The following is a 15756-nucleotide window of genomic DNA, read 5'->3' on the forward strand; positions in this document are numbered from 1 at the left end:
GCCCAAACCGTATGCTAAGTGCTTGTACAAACTCATGTCAAGTGAGAAGAAGGATGGTGTAGTTGTGCCATTAGAACCAATGTCTCGCATCTCCTTCTAGATGGAAGGAAGCTAGAAACAATTTTTGGTTTTCATCAGTTTGTTGAAAAGTAAAAAATTGTTCAATCATATAAGCCCACTCCGTTGGGTCATCTTCGAGTTTATATTTTGGAAAATCAATTCGGGCCATAGGGTTTGTACCGATCTTCCTCTTGTATTCATGGTTTCATGTGGGGAATAGTGGTGGTCAAAGGAAGGTGAGTTGGGAAATGGGTGAAATGTTGGTAGGGCATAGATTGTGTAGCATGAAGGTGATCGAGAGGACAGAAATTGGTATATAGTGGCTGAGGGTAAGTGGGTAGGGATGTGGTTGGAGTGGTCATGTAATGGGAAAGATGATGAAAGGTAAGAAGACTTGTGATGAGTATTTGGAAGCGAACGGGTAGGTAGGATTGGTGGTGGAGGGGAAGATAATGTACCAAAAATAGGTTTAGTTGAAGCTTCATGATCCATAGCTTGCCTTGCATTCCTCTCTTCCAAAAAAGCTTGAAACATGGTGGTCAATGGCTACACTTGTCCTTTCGAACTTGAGATTTCATCACTCAAGTTTTCTTGGTTGGACTCTTGGGCAGTAACCACCTCTTGTAATTGGAGCTTCATACTTCTTGTATTGACCATATTGATGATAGAGGGTTAAAGGAATGGTCCAGCCCTGATACCACTTTGATAAGAACCTCTTTAAGGCCTTATCTTTTCAGCTTTCAAATAAAGAATTAAGGCTCTTCCAAGTAAAGGAGAGGTCTTATCTCTCAGTTTTCAAAGAAAAAATTAAGGTTCTTCTAACTAAGGGAGAGAGGGGGGGAGATGAGCGCTAGGAGAGGGAAGCAAAGCAAGAGAGACTAGGGGAATAGGCTTGGGCAATATGCCTCTTATACAGCTTGTTAGAAAACAGTATAAGAGGCAGTCCGATCTTTTTACATTGTCTGTATTTACTAGTGAGAGTAGTATCTCACTCGGCATGTTTAGATGTTTCTATGGTCCAATTTTCATACAATTAAGAGGTGTAAATTTGGAATTATAAGTAAAGTATCTGAAGGGCATATTAGTCATTATACTTTAATTTCACTTATGTGAATAAAAGAATTTGGGGATGAATTCTGACCCAACAAGAGACCTTTCTGGCTCTCTTTTCTAGCTGCTGCTTCTCCAGTTTTTCCTCTTACTCGCAATCTTCTACATTTTATGTTTCCACACACTCGATATCTTCTTTTTCCATCTCATGATCAACACTATGATACCATGATAAAATTGAAAATTCAGTGGAAATAGGAACCTAAAATAAGAGGAGAGAAAAGGATGGTTGAAGAGAATAGAACTCTGATAGGGAAACAAATTTAGACTCATACAATGAGATTCCCTTCTTATTCAATATAATCTATATTCTAATAGACTACAGTTGCTCGTTTGCTGTTTCACTTAATAAAATATTACCATTAAAAAAAAAACTCCCTTTATGAAATATTTCGTCTTTTCTCAAAAAATGAAAGGGAATGAGATTTAAATCAGAATGTGCTTGTATGGAGTCCACTTTATTTTTTTCACTTTATTAATGCTTCTATTTTTTCGTTAGCAAGTATTTTTTATGTTTTAGATATTATTTGGTTTTGTCTGGAAAGGGTAGGTTGAGGTTACCTGTTTTTGTAGGCAATATGCTTTGTGCATAGTGTGTTTTTTTCTAAGTCGTCATTGCTGTCCTCATGCCACGTATTATATTTACTCTAAAACATGAACTGTTCCTATTTTCTCTGGCCAGATCGAATTCTGATTTTTGAGTGATTGTTAAAGCTGGGTATATTTGTCATATGTTTGTTGGCCTTTCTGTTTCAGGAACGCTGTCTTCTGCTTCAATGCAGCAGTTCCCCCGGCCATTTCCACAGCCTATTGTGTCTCAAACTGCTCAGATGCTCCCAAGGGTGCCAGGGTCAGCTGCGCCACTCCAAGTTCATCACACATCAGCACTTTTCTCGGCCAATCCTACTTCAAACCACTATCCTCCTGTAGTCCCTCGTGCATTTCCACAAGGTAGTGCAGAAGTACGGGCACCACCCCCACATCTCTATCCACATAGGTCCGCCACCTCTCCTTCCCCAATTCAGGGTCATTTGCCTATGTCGAGTGTGATAGCAACTCAACAATCCTCTGCTTATGTAGCTCCTCCGTTTACCTCTCATCCCTCATCAGGATCTGCAGGAACCCATTTAACTGACTTCCTACCCAACCGTAATTCTGCTCTCACTGCTCTTGAGCTTCTTAAGGATATTGACAGCCGCACCCAATGTAACCCCGTCATCCAACCGAATGCAGCTACTGCACTGAATGCTGGTACCACGTTGGATGCACTACTACCGTCTGAGCTATCACAAGACCGAAGGCCCCGTCCTGCTGTAGCTGATGCTAATGATGCTGCTGCAGCAGCAGGCAATGTCGTCTGCTTATCCGATGACGACTGATCTGATCAAGTAACTCTTCTTGTGCTTATGGCTGTAAAAATTGTAATATAATGCATATATGTTTGTTTTGTTCTGCTTTCTGGTTCTTATTTTTAGGCTGGGCTAGTTCCCTGTTGTGATCCTGTAAATTCTGTTCGTAGGGATTCTATAGAAAATCTTTGTACTGAGTTTACTTGTGACTGTTGTACAGCAAATTACATCCCCCTTTTGTCCATGGTGTGGGGGGATACTCGAAATTAAAAAATAAAAGAGAGTGTGATAGGATTTGCAGATGAATGGAATTGAGCTGTGAAATGGTGCAGAAAAACAGAGAGCAGCAAAAATCACTTCTGTCATAATGTAGGGACAAAAATGCTCACGCTGGGAATAAATATTAAACATTTGAATTACATCGTACGAAATGGGCAATGAAACGAGACGGAAATATGAAAAATGTCTTTAGGGAGTAAACATTTTGATATGCTTCCATGAAACCTGAAGAAGCGAACTAGAAGTAACAAAATTTTCCAATATGGATCTGGAATTGTGCATTGGATTCTCTATCAGTTTTCCAATGTGGATCTGGAACTGTGCATTGGATTACACGACAAATCCTCAAGTTAGAATTGCATCTACTTGTCAGATAGACACACGGTTAAGCATTGTGGACCTGGTACCATTGTACCAGTTTTGCATGCGGTTCGAGCATTGGAGTTGGTTTCTGAAACCAGATGCACGAGCCAACGGGCTTATTAGGGCGAGCCACAAATGAGATAGAGATTTGAAATCCCAGTTGTACCATCATGTTTTTATGGATTTTAACAAAACAAGAGGGGAAATATACGGATTTGAGTCCTCTTTTACGCTAATGCTTCAATTTAAATAAAAAAAGTACTATATTACAAAAAAAAAAGTGGTTCAAACATGAAATTATAAGCCATTTATAATGGATTGTGATGAAATAAAATGGAAAATGCGCGATCTATCTAATGTATAAATCAATTTGAATGAAAAAAATAACATAACAAATAACGCAAAAAAATTATGCGAAAATTAAGTTAGAAACAAAGATAGACAAAATCAAACTTTTTGCTCTCATACCATGAGAAATTTCTATGCGAATATGAAATTGAAGATGTAAAGAACAAAATGCACAAACCAAATTTATGTGATTCATCCCTAGTAGCCTAATCCTCCAAGGGAAGGAGAGAAGGAGAATTTTATTGAATCAGAATGAATTTTTACAATCAATACAAGCTGATTTATAGGCTAAAGAAGGATTATTTAATTCCTTAATTAAGGATTCGAATTTCCTTAATTTAAAAAATAAAAAATTAAGCAAAATTTTCTCTAAAGATTGATTTGTCATTAATTTCCAAAATTATTACATAATTTAATTTTGAACTTTAATTTCTCTTTTAACACCAAAATATGACTCTATTGTCTAGATTTTGAAGAGTCCTACTTCATAGTATGGTTTATCAGCTAATAATTCCAGTTCCAAAAGCAACATTGCCCTTTGGCTAGCAAATTTTCAAATTTGTTGGAAGTTCTACCAACACAAATGTGCTAGTAAATTCTATCATTGAATTTTTCGCTGAGAGAACTTCTCCAATCAAAATGTGGACTTCCACTAGCGAATATATTCGTTGGCCGAAGTCCATTTGCTTGTATGTGTGTTGTTCCACTGTCTACTATCCTTGTAATCTGCTAGGGACTACTGACAAATATTAGTCATATGAGTGGCTACAAGGATTGGATGTGGATGTTTCAAAGGTGTAACCATCTGTTTTATAATAATCACAACAATACTTTGTCGTATAATTGTGATGCTTACAAATTGACATTATGTTCCTCCATGGTTATCACCTTGACCATTATTTCAAACCCCGCAACCACCACCTCTAGTCCCATTGCTTATGTCATGATTATTGCCTCTATTATCTTTGCCTTTGTTACTAGAACTTTGAGATCGTTGAAAATTTAATACAAGGCCGTTTATTTCATTGTTAGGGATGTATTTATTCTAAAACACTGGCCTTAATAAATGAGGAGGCTCTTGCATCATTATGTAACCATTGCAAAGTATTTCAGATTTGGCACAATACTTTCTATAGAATTTCCCTGGTCATCTTGTTCAATTTGTTTGAATGGCTTTATTGCCATCAAGATGCTTGGTTACATTGATGATTTTAACAACCATTTGTAGCAAATACAAACAAAGTAATTCAAGACATTGAGCTTCATTAGCACACCCAAATTTGTACATGTTTTTCAAATTGGGGGTAGGGTACTTCAGTCGACTCGGGGCTTCCACAACTCGTGTTTATTCTCAGGTGGCTATCGAGTTGACTCTAGACAAGGGTGAGTCAACTCAAAAGTGCTACACAATTTGACTTTGCTCCATGGTAAGTGGCCATTGAGTTTTTTAGGCAAGATTTAGTAGACTCCATGTCACAAATAGAATTTGTAGCAAAACTTTGTGAACTGGAGTGGATAGTCAACTCTACTCAATGGGTTGTCTCCCTCCTTGGGTCAAGCCTTAGGGATCCATGGAACATTGGTAAACCTTCCCCTTGACGCTTTGGACTTATCTTTAAGTGTTAGACTTTGGGAATAATTGGGATACAAATAATTTAATTGTAATTACACTCTACTACCTTTCTCTATTATAAATAAGAGCTCATATACTCAAATTACAACAAGTTAGTCAAGTTTTTTTCTCTTTTTCATAAATTCAACATACTTAAATTGAAGTTACTATCCATCTTTATCTGTCTGTGGGAAATTTTAGGAAACTGGATCGGGTCTTCATAGAAGAAAATTTCATGGAAACACAAAAGGATGAAAAAGTTCATATATACATGTTTTTAACTTCTCATGCCAATTACATATCAAAGTTGTGTGCACTGTAATAGAATATATGTAAATTAGATTAGCTTAATTGTACGAAACTAATTGTTTCCATTAATCCGTGATTGATTCTGTACCTTGATTTTAAGATCTAAATTGGACCTAAAATCAGCATGTAATATCTTATAAATAGCCTCCTAAACGGAGAAGAATACATCGAAAAATTCTTTGAAATCCTTCGTTTTCTTACATGGTACCAGAGCGGGAGTCCTTCTCCTTCTCGTCGCCGAAGAATAGAGCATAAACTCTGTTCCGTAGCTTTCCATTGTCCGAACAACAGAGCATAAGCTCTGTCCCGTAGCTTCCTGTCATCGCCGATTATCTCCGTCGTCATCCCACTCCGGCGCAACCGCCAATGACTGCACCACCAGCCCGGTTGTCGCTACTGACCACTACGCCGAAGGAAGCCGACGATGCTGTTGTTGAAGAAGAAAGAATTTTTTTTTCTACGACTCAGTGGACTGACGATTTTCGTAGTCGAAAAATGCCACCGTCTAAGCTGCCAACCACCGCCACTGAAGTATGCCGATGCACTATCACCGTGGCCAAAGATGCTCCGTCGTCACTGAAGACGACTTGTTGTCACCGAAGACGACCTGTCGTCACCAAAGAAGTTTTTTTGTGTTCATCGTCGTAAGATCGAGCCACCACCACCCGAAATCTGGCGGGACTCCCGAAAGCCTACGAACCGCCGCTGAATCATCCACCGAACCACCAACATCAACGGAGAAGACGAAGGTACTCGTTTAATTTTTTTTGTTAACTTAGGAACATTGTTCCTTTATTTATTTGCGGGTCAACCCAGCGGATCCAAATCAGAACCGAACAGAATCGGACCCAAACCGGACTGGACCGAATCGAACTGAACCGGGCCCAAAGCGGACCTGAACCGAACCGGGCTGGACCATACCAAAATCAAACTAGGCCAGCACCGAACTGGACCAGAACTGAACCGAACCAGGCCAAAACCGAACCAAACCGAAAATCGGAATCAACCCCAAGATAGACAATGGGGAGCTATTGTCCAATCTCTACAAATGCTAACAACCGGGTATGTACTCACTGTCAAGAAAAAAGTCATTCGCAACAACGTTGTTACGAGATTATTGGTTATCCAGAGTGGTGGGACTTCTCAAAAAGACTTCAAAAAAAGATTGTTGGGGAAAAGTTGCTGCCTACGACAAATGATGCCCATCCAGGTATTATCGGTAAAACTTCAGTATTCTCTGCATATTCTAATAATAGAACTTGGATTATTGATACAGGTGCATCCGATCACATGACGAAGAATTCCAGTCAATTAAAATTTGTTCTACCTTCTCCTCAAACCGTTATTTCCACCGCCAATGGTAGTACCTCTCCTATTACTGGGGAAGGATCAATTATCTTGTCGAATAATCTTACATTAGATATTGTCCTTGTTGTTCCATCTCTTGAATACAATCTGTTGTTTGTTAGCCAAATTATTTCAACTCTTGCTTGTACTGTAACTTTTTGGCCTTCCTATTGTGTCTTTCAGGACATTCTAACCCAGAAGATTCTTGGTTATGGTGTTAGACAGGGAAAACTCTACTATTTGCAGTTAACAGAGAATGGGGGATCGAAAATCAGTCAGGCAAGTCAAGCTAGTAGTGAAGACAGTGCTCAAGCAACTATATGGTTAAGGCATTGAAGACTCGATCATCTTTCTTTTGGTTACCTTAAGAAATTACGACCACAACTCTTTTCAGGTTTGAATAATTTGGATTTTCATTGTGACACTTACAAACTGGCTAAGAGCTACCGTATCTCTTATTTACCGAGTTTGAATAAAAATTCTGAACCTTTTGAGGTTATTCATTCTGATGTTTGGGGTCCTGCAAAGGTTCTCTTTATTTCTCGAGCTCAGTATTTTGTGACCTTTATTGATGAATGCACTAGAATGACTTGGGTATCCCTGCTTATAGAAGGAGTGATGTGTGTCTAGCTTTTCAGAAATTTCACCAAATGGTACACACTTAGTGCTAGAAGCATATTCGTGTTTTGCAATCTGACAATGGTACTCAGTTTGTTGATGCTTCTCTTAGTAATTTCTTGAACAATCATGGAATTCGTTATCAGACCTCATGCACCTATACTGCCCAACAAAATGGATTGGTAGAGAGGAAGAATAGACAACTTTTGGAAGTAGTGCGTGCCTCTCTCTTTGACATGAACATGCCTCAATTTTATTGGGGCGAAGCTGTCAAATCTCCTGCCTACCTTATCAATCGAACACCTTCTCGAGTTATAGACTTTCAAACTCCTCAACAAAAATTGCACTCACTAATTTCCATTCCCCATCTTCCGAATCTTGAACCCCGGGTTTTTGGGTGTACTGTATATGTTCATATCCCCAAAGTCTTGCGAAATAAACTTGATCCATGTGCCAAACAATGTTTTTTTGTTGGCTCTTCTGATTTTCAAAAAGGATATCGGTGTTATGATCCACACACCCAAAAGCTCCATGTAACTCTAGATGCCTCTTTCCATTAATTAAAACCTTATTACTCAGGGGGAGTCTCTCAGAATTCTCTTTAGGGGGAGAGCTCAAGTGAAGAGAATAGCGGAGGGGCTGAGTTTATTAAGTTAGAAGTGGTGAATGACTTGCTTAATCAACAAGAGAATAGTGGAGGTACTGAGTTAGAATCAGTGAATGAATTTTTTTACCAACCAGGTTGTGATGTGCAACAAAATTGTGCTCCCAACCATGAAACCGAGAGTGAATCATTAATTGCTCCTGAAGAATCCTCAGAGTTGCCTCCATCTGCACCATCAACTGAAGAATCAACCAAGAATGTTTCTCCTCAGGTAAATACGAATCCTGTGTTTGATGAATCTATTGAAACATGTGTTCTTATAGAAAATATGACTCCTAGATATCCACAAAGTTTGAATAGGGGAGTTCCAAAGAAACAGTATAAATCTGATCTTGAAGCCAAGACCAAATATTCAATTAACAACTATGTGTCCTCCCATAGGTTGACAAAATCGTATGCATTTACTGTTGATCAATTATTCAGGGTTTCTATTCCTAGTAATGTGCCGGATGCATTAGCTGATCCGAAATGGAAAAAAGCGATGAACGAAGATGGAGGCTCTACAAAAGAATGTCAAGTGGGAATTTGTTTCACAACCTAAAGGAGTGAAGAAAATTGGATGTCGATGGGTGTTCATGGTGATACTCAAACCGGATAGAAGTATTGACAGATATAAAGCTAGGCTAGTTGCAAAGGGATATACGCAAAGGTATGGGATAGACTATCAGGATACTTTTGCACCAGTAGCTAAGATCAATACAATTCACATTCTTATATCTATAGCAGCAAATTGAGACTGGCCTCTCCAACAATTTGATGTTAAAAATGTCTTCCTCAATGGAGACTTAGAAGAAGAAGTCTACATGGAACTACCACCCAGAATTAAAAGTGGTTTTTTGTCTCAAGGTGAAGTCTGTAAATTGAAGAAGTCACTGTACGGGCTGAAACAGTCACCTAGAGCATGGTTTGGAAAATTCTCGGCTACAATGAAGGAGTTTCGCTATAAGCAAAGTAACTCAGATCATACTTTGTTTATAAAAAACAAAGAAGGAAAAGTAACATCTTTAATTGTATATGTGGATGATATGGTCGTGACAGGAGATAACCCATGTGAAATGCAAGTTTTACAGGAGTATTTAGCCATCAAATTTGAAATGAAGGATCTCGGACAACTTAAATATTTTTTTGGGAACTGAGGTTGCAAGATCGAAACATGGAGTCGTCCTTTCACAACGCAAATATGTGTTGGACCTTCTAGCCGAAACCGGAATGCTTGACTGTAAACCAATAGAGACGCCCATAGATATGAATCATAAGCTCGAAATTCTTCTAGATCAAATCCCAGCAGACAAAGGACGTTATCAGCAATTAGTTGGAAGATTAATTTACCTATCACACACAATGCCTGATGTAGCATATGCAGTGAGCGTTGCAAGTTAGTTCATGCTTGCACCAAGTGAAGAACATATGGAAATAGTCTATCAGATCTTGAGATACTTAAAGAGTGCTCCAGGAAAAGGTTTGTTATTCTCAAAAAATGGTATCTCTATTATTGAAGGATATACAGATTCTGATTGGGCAGCTAATCAGACAACCAGAAGATCCACGTCGGGTTACTTTACTTTTGTGGAAGAGAATCTTGTCACTTGGAAAAGCAAAAAACAGAAGGTAGTATCAAGATCAAGTGCTGAAACTGAATTTCGAGGTATGGCTCATGGTGTATGCAAGTTATTATGGATAAGGAATGTACTGAGGGACTTAGGGATTGAATACGCCAAACCTATGAACCTCCATTGTGATAACAAGGCAGCCATCACAATTGCACAAAATCCAGTTCAACATGATCGACTAAACATGTTGAAGTTGAACGTCATTTCATCAAAGAGAACCTCGATGCAAAAATCATACAATTCCCTTTTATTCAATCTAAGAGTCAGATGGCTGATATGCTCACGAAGGTAGTATCAAGGAAGGCATTTCGTGGTATAATTGACAAGTTGGGCATGACTGATATCTATGCACCAACTTGAGGGGGAGTGTGTGCACTGTTATAGAATGTATGTAAATTAAATTAGCATAATTATAGGAAACCAATTGTTTTCATAAATCCGTGGTTGATTCTGTACCTTGATTTTAGGATCTAAATTGGACCTAAAATCAACATGTAATATCTTATAAATAGCCTCCTAAACGGAGAAGAATACATCGAAAAATACTTTGAAATCCTTCGTTTTCTTACAAAAAAAAATGGAGAAGAAGAAATAAAGAAAAAAGAATTTCCTTTATTCAATCTTCCATCAAACCAATTCTTTTTGGCACTCCTACGCCTGAAATTTGAAGACACGAAACAAGAACGAAAACAAGACAGCGAATTCAGGACAAGGATCTTCAGATACTAACAGATTGGAAGAGGAACTCCGCTCCAGCCTTGTAGACAGTCTATGAGAGGGTCGATTATTTTCAACTTGGTTATAGCTGTGAACACCTTATCAAACTCCTCTCCCGGCGATCGGATTTTCTCGCCCGTCAAAAACCCTGTTTTCAGATCTTCCCTCACAAACCTGTACAATGGGTAGGATCTGCAGTCCTTGATCCTGTTCGGGATTGCCAAACTCCCGTTCTCGAATTTCTCCCTCTCATTCTCGACTTCTTTGGGCAACTGGGTCGTCAGCTCTTCTTCAAACGTACTGATCTTTTGGAAGATCGATGTGTTTGGTTCCTTCTCTTTTTCACCATTCTTTAAAGCATGCTCAACGAGGACGTTCCGCAGTTTTTGCATCAGAGGGTAGGTGGAGCTGCAAGGGTCATCGATGTAGGCGAAAACGTCCTCGCGGTCCACCACCTTCATCAGGTCTTTCTCGGAGAATCTCGACGGGTGGAGCTCTCCGTTGATGCCCATCGTGAGAACCCTCTTAGCCACCTGACTGACGGTGTTCTTCACTGTGGCTTTCATGTTTTCCTCCAAGTGCCTCAAGTCGATTGCTTGGCAAAGAGCACTCAGATACGTTGCGGACATGATCTTCAGTATCTCTGCTGCCTCGGCCGTCTTCCTTGCGGAGATCAGACCCAAGGAGTTGACGTCTTGGTTGTGCTGCTCCGCGCTCTGTACGTGGTTAGTGACTGGATTAGCCAGAAATTGGAGCTCTGAGCAGTAGGAAGCCATAGCAATCTCCGCCCCCTTGAACCCGTAGTCCAAGCTTGGATTCCGTCCGCCTGAAAGGTTGGACGGTAACCCATTATTGTAGAAGTCATTAACCAATTCGGAGAATTGGGCGAACATGAGCTTCCCAATGGAACCGATGGCCAATCTGGTGTTGTCCATGGATACGCCGATTGGGGTTCCTTGGAAGTTGCCTCCGTGAAGGGCCTTGTTCCTGGACACATCAATCAAGGGATTGTCGTTAACAGAGTTTATCTCCCGCTCGATCGATTTAGTCGAGGTCCGGATCACCTCGATCAGGGGACCCAGCCACTGCGGAGAAGTACGGAGTGCATAGCGATCTTGCTTCGGCTTCTGCAGGGGGTCCATCTCGTGGATCTTCTGAGCCATTTTCATGTAGGAGCTTCCGTCCAAAATGTATTCCATGATCGCCGCCGCCTCAATCTGTCCCGGATGGTGCTTCAACTTGTGGGTCAAATGGTCGGTGAACTCCGGCTTTCCAATCATCACCTCACAGAAAATCGCAGATAAGACTTCGGAGAGCACCGCCAGAAGATTCACCTCGAACAAAACCATGGATGCCAAGCCGGATCCCACGGCGGTTCCGTTGACGAGAGCAAGACCTTCCTTTGGCTGCAACTCGAAGAATCCATTGTGGAGTCCAGCCAGCCGAAACACCTCGGCGGCATCGACCTGCTTTCCATCCGCGGTAACAGCCTTGGAGTTGGGTCTTCCGGTGAGAATTCCGGCAACGTAGGACAGAGGGACCAGATCGCCGGAAGCCGTAATTGTGCCCCTGAGTGGGAGGCAAGGAGTAATCCGATTGTTGAGAAGGCTGGCAATAGCTTCCATGATCTCGAATCGGATACCCGAGTAACCTTGGAGAAGCGTATTGATTCTAACAAGCATGGCTGCCCGAGTTGCCGCAGGCGGCAACGTGAGGCCGCATTCCGGCCCCGGCCCGAAAACTCCGGCATTAAGGAATCTGCGATCATAACCATCATTACAAACCCGATCAGTCATTAACTCAAGTACTGATTCACAGCTGCTTCCATCAGTAACAGAAGCAACACGAAACTATTTACTAATTGGGATTTTGATTACTCAATAATTTTCTCTTAGACTAGTTTACAATTTTGACCAAATAAATATTTCCAGATGTCGGCAAATCAGCTTGACAACACAGTCGTTGTCTGGATTATCATCGGTAAAAGCAAAAAGGTAGAGGTAATTCCGGGAAGAAGGGACGTTTTTAATCGTATTTGGTGAACGATTCTTCTCCACTGAAGTACCTAGCAGTACGAAATCTTATATTGAATTCTTCTTCAGGACAAAATCTTAATTTTTTTGCATGGGCATGATTCTTCACCTACCGCTACTTTCTTCTCTTCTCTCGTTCCGAAAAGTTGTGTGGATCGAGTAAATACAGGTCGGTAGGTTTCCAACAATAAATTACCTAACAACTGATTAGGTCTCAAGTGTTTACTAATTGTCACGATTAAATTTGGACGAGAAGGGTATTACCGTATGAGCTCCTTCTGAAGTGCTCCTCCTTGCTTGGTTCTCCGGTGCGAAGTTGCTCCGAATCCGGTCGTGACTCCGTAGCTGTCGGTGCCCTTGTGCATGCTGTCCATAACCCAGTCACTGCTGGCCTTTACACGGTCTCTCGACGATTCCGACAGTTCCACCTTCACGGCGGAGTCGTGGGCCACTGCTGCCACCTGGGAGATGGTCAAGGTGGAACCTCCAAGCTTCACCAACGGGTTCCGAAACTCCTCCACCATCCGTTTAACTTCGTCGAGATGGCTACCTTTCAGAGACTCGGCGGCCTTTCCCCAGTTCAGTGGGTCTTCTGTCAGGCAAAAGCTCTCAACCTTGCTGTTGCCATTCTCGTAGACATTGTTGATAGCTTGCGCGGTTTCCATCTCAGGCAGAAAATTAGCTACGGGGAGAGGGGGAGAGAGGAAATGTCAGAAGATCAAATAATGATTGAATTTCCTGAATTGGATAGTCTGTTCTTGGCTCTTTAAATAGGAGCCTTACCTACTACCAGTCTGCAACGGGTTGGTTGAAGGAGCATCCCGCCGTCCGATCTTCATCTACATCAACGGTAAAACTAATAAACACGTTGCGTCGTCGCGAGACGCAAGAGATCCAGACGGCGGCGTTTGTACTCGTCAAAGAAGGGGGATGTTGGTGGAAGTGAGCGACCACGTCATCAGAAAGATCGCCCTGTATGGACGAAAAGACATTAAAGCCCTTGCTTTGAATGCTACATGATGAAGTCGACGTGGGAGTGAAGAGCTACGTTTATTTCTTATAAAATAAATATTTATTTTAATATTTTTATATTTCATAAAATAAATAAATATTCAAATTCAATCGTTATAAATTGGAAGTTTATTTGGAACCCAATAAAAAAATTAAAAAATAATTTAATCATTATTATTTCCAAAAATAATTAACGAAAAAGAAAATTTGAATATTATTTTATTTTTATTAATTATTTTTTAAAATAATAATGATCAAATTATCATTTTCTTTTTTTTTATAGCTAAATTACTTAATTTATTAGTGGGTTAATTCAAGCTTAATATATAAAAAATTTTGATAAACACGTTGGCATATTCATTATTGACTGCGTTCTTCCACAAGAAGATCAAAAACAGACGCCACAGGTCTCCACCAACCCTTCCCACTCAAAGCAAAGTCTTAAATTGGTGAGTGTGATAGATGAATGATGAAATGCCGCAGAGAAGGAACCCATTTCTTCTTGAGAAAAAGATGGTTAGGGTGAATGGAAAAGAGAGGAGGCTGGTAGGCGGCTATAGTAATCTTTCAAAAGGCCGAGGCAAGATGAAGTTTCTGTGCACCAACCCACCTGCAAGAATGCATGAACTTAGACCCAATTACCTGAAACTATTCTTTTTTATATGGCTTCCTCTTCTTCCACCAACCTAGGTTTAGGTGGAAGAAGACTTGTCTTCTTCTCCTTTTAGTCTTGGTCCAAGTTTTGAAGAGGAATATACGGCAGGAGAAACTCTTGGTTGTTACCAGTTTCTGGTTTCGCGATCAGAAAACACCATCCGTGAATCGATGGGAAAACTGGCGAAGGACTGGGAGTAAGATTCAGATTCAGTTTTCAATCCGGAGAAGGAGACTTGATCAAGTAAAAAAGACCTGGCGGAACCCACATCCATGTGAGGACTACAGACTTGCCACCTTTCACTCATGCCACCCACTCGTTTCTCTGCAATCTTGCGTTGACGTGCATTTCAATTCATGGCAGGCAGGAGATGTGGACATTTCTCAGCCAATACATATAAGTTTATCTCCTCCTCCTTTGGAGTTTTGGGACGCAGAAAATTAGAGCAGCTTCTGCTTCAGTAATGGTGCCCTTCACTTTCAGGCAGAGGCTCAGAATGTGGTGAATATCTCTAGATAGAAGTGGATTTCCTTTGGCTAGCCTCCTTGGCAGTGGACTAATATAGGTGTACAAATGAACAACCCTTCCAGCCTCTTCTTTTAATCAGTGTTTAAGTGATTTTTGCATGAAAGATAAAAATATCATTCATAACATAAACTTACCTATCTCCAATAATACACCTCTAAACAGAATAAGAATTGAACCATTGGCATATGAATACATTGCCTACCTAATCGGTTATCATATAAGATAAAATATATATAATATATAAAATATCCAAAATACCCCCTAATTAATATTTTAACTCTCCCCTTCAAGCTAGAGAGATGATATAAAATAACCTCAGCTTGTCACAAAATGATACGTCTTCACATCTTCCCAATGGTTTAGTAAACATATATCCCAAGTAGTTTGAAGACTTCATTTATGGAGTTACCACATTTCATGGCAATCAACCTCTATGTTTAGTTTTCTTGTGAAATATATGGTTGTTTGCAATAAAGATAGTTGCCTGATTATCACACTTCAGGACTATAGGAACTAATAACTAGAAACAAAATTCAAGAAGAATACGCTTAATCCACATAAACTCACTAACCGAATGATGCTCAATATTCATCCTCTACACTAGATCTAGCCACACAATAGCTTACCAGGTTACCTCCGCCAAAACAACAATAGCTTGATGTAGACCGTTTGTCCATCTTACATCCAACATAATCAACATCAAAATATCTAAATACATCAATCTGTTCATTCTGAGTATACAACATACATTTTCTAGGTGCACCCTTTAAATACTTTAAAACCAGTTAAGCAGTTTCTAAGTGTACTTTATGTGGATTTTTCATGAATTGGCGTACAACTCCCACAACAAATGAAATATTTGGTATGGTAACTGTAACATAAATCAATACTATACTCTTACAGTATATTTAATATCTATTTCCTCTCGGAGAGAACAATCCATCATTTGTTGCGGGCAACTTCAATGTCGATAAAGTATTTGAGGGGGGCAAGACTTTCGTTTGAAGCAGACAATGGAGAAGAACGGATCCCATTTTTTCAGCAAGAGAAACTGAGAAAATGTAATACGAAACAAAGCAAGGACAATCACACCCAAAACAAAACCTTACACTACGGATCCAGGTTCCAGTCTGCGACGAGCTC

The 15756-nt window shown here is 40.1% G+C and overlaps 2 protein-coding genes and 1 pseudogene across 3 annotated transcripts in view; 2 read left to right on the forward strand and 1 right to left on the reverse strand.

The window, feature by feature from the left end:
- LOC137963813 (uncharacterized) overlaps positions 1-2721 on the forward strand; it is a 74465-nt gene extending 71744 nt beyond the window's left edge. For both annotated transcript variants that reach the window (XM_068811018.1, XM_068811019.1), the window contains one exon: positions 1927-2721. In XM_068811018.1, coding sequence (XP_068667119.1) covers positions 1927-2549 — 623 coding nt within the window. In that variant the 3' untranslated portion in view covers positions 2550-2721. The remainder of the gene's footprint in view (positions 1-1926) is intronic.
- Positions 2722-5796: 3075 nt separating this feature from the next.
- LOC137963063 (uncharacterized) lies at positions 5797-9592 on the forward strand (annotated as a pseudogene).
- Positions 9593-10156: 564 nt separating this feature from the next.
- LOC137962280 (phenylalanine ammonia-lyase-like) lies at positions 10157-13128 on the reverse strand. Its single transcript, XM_068809059.1, has 2 exons — positions 12684-13128; positions 10157-12144 (listed from the first exon to the last, which is right to left on the reverse strand). Exons 1-2 carry the CDS (start codon positions 13082-13084, stop codon positions 10395-10397), a joined length of 2151 nt encoding a protein of 716 aa, XP_068665160.1. The 5' UTR covers positions 13085-13128; the 3' UTR covers positions 10157-10394.
- Between the last annotated feature and the right edge of the window lie 2628 nt (positions 13129-15756).

The sequence above is a fragment of the Aristolochia californica genome, unplaced genomic scaffold (assembly GCF_029961685.1).
Source record: "Aristolochia californica isolate CCGP_79_NKW_82.1479 unplaced genomic scaffold, dmAriCali1.0.hap1 SCAF_4, whole genome shotgun sequence".
Classification (NCBI taxonomy): Eukaryota; Viridiplantae; Streptophyta; class Magnoliopsida; order Piperales; family Aristolochiaceae; genus Aristolochia; species Aristolochia californica.

Excerpts from the sequence above, each read along its gene's own strand:
- LOC137962280 (XM_068809059.1), bottom strand. The coding sequence starts at position 13,084 with ATGGAAACCGCGCAAGCTATCAACAATGTCTACGAGAATGGCAACAGC. Across the intron at positions 12,145-12,683 it reads CTTCAGAAGGAGCTCATACG|ATTCCTTAATGCCGGAGTTT; the intron begins GTAATACCCTTC and ends TTATGATCGCAG.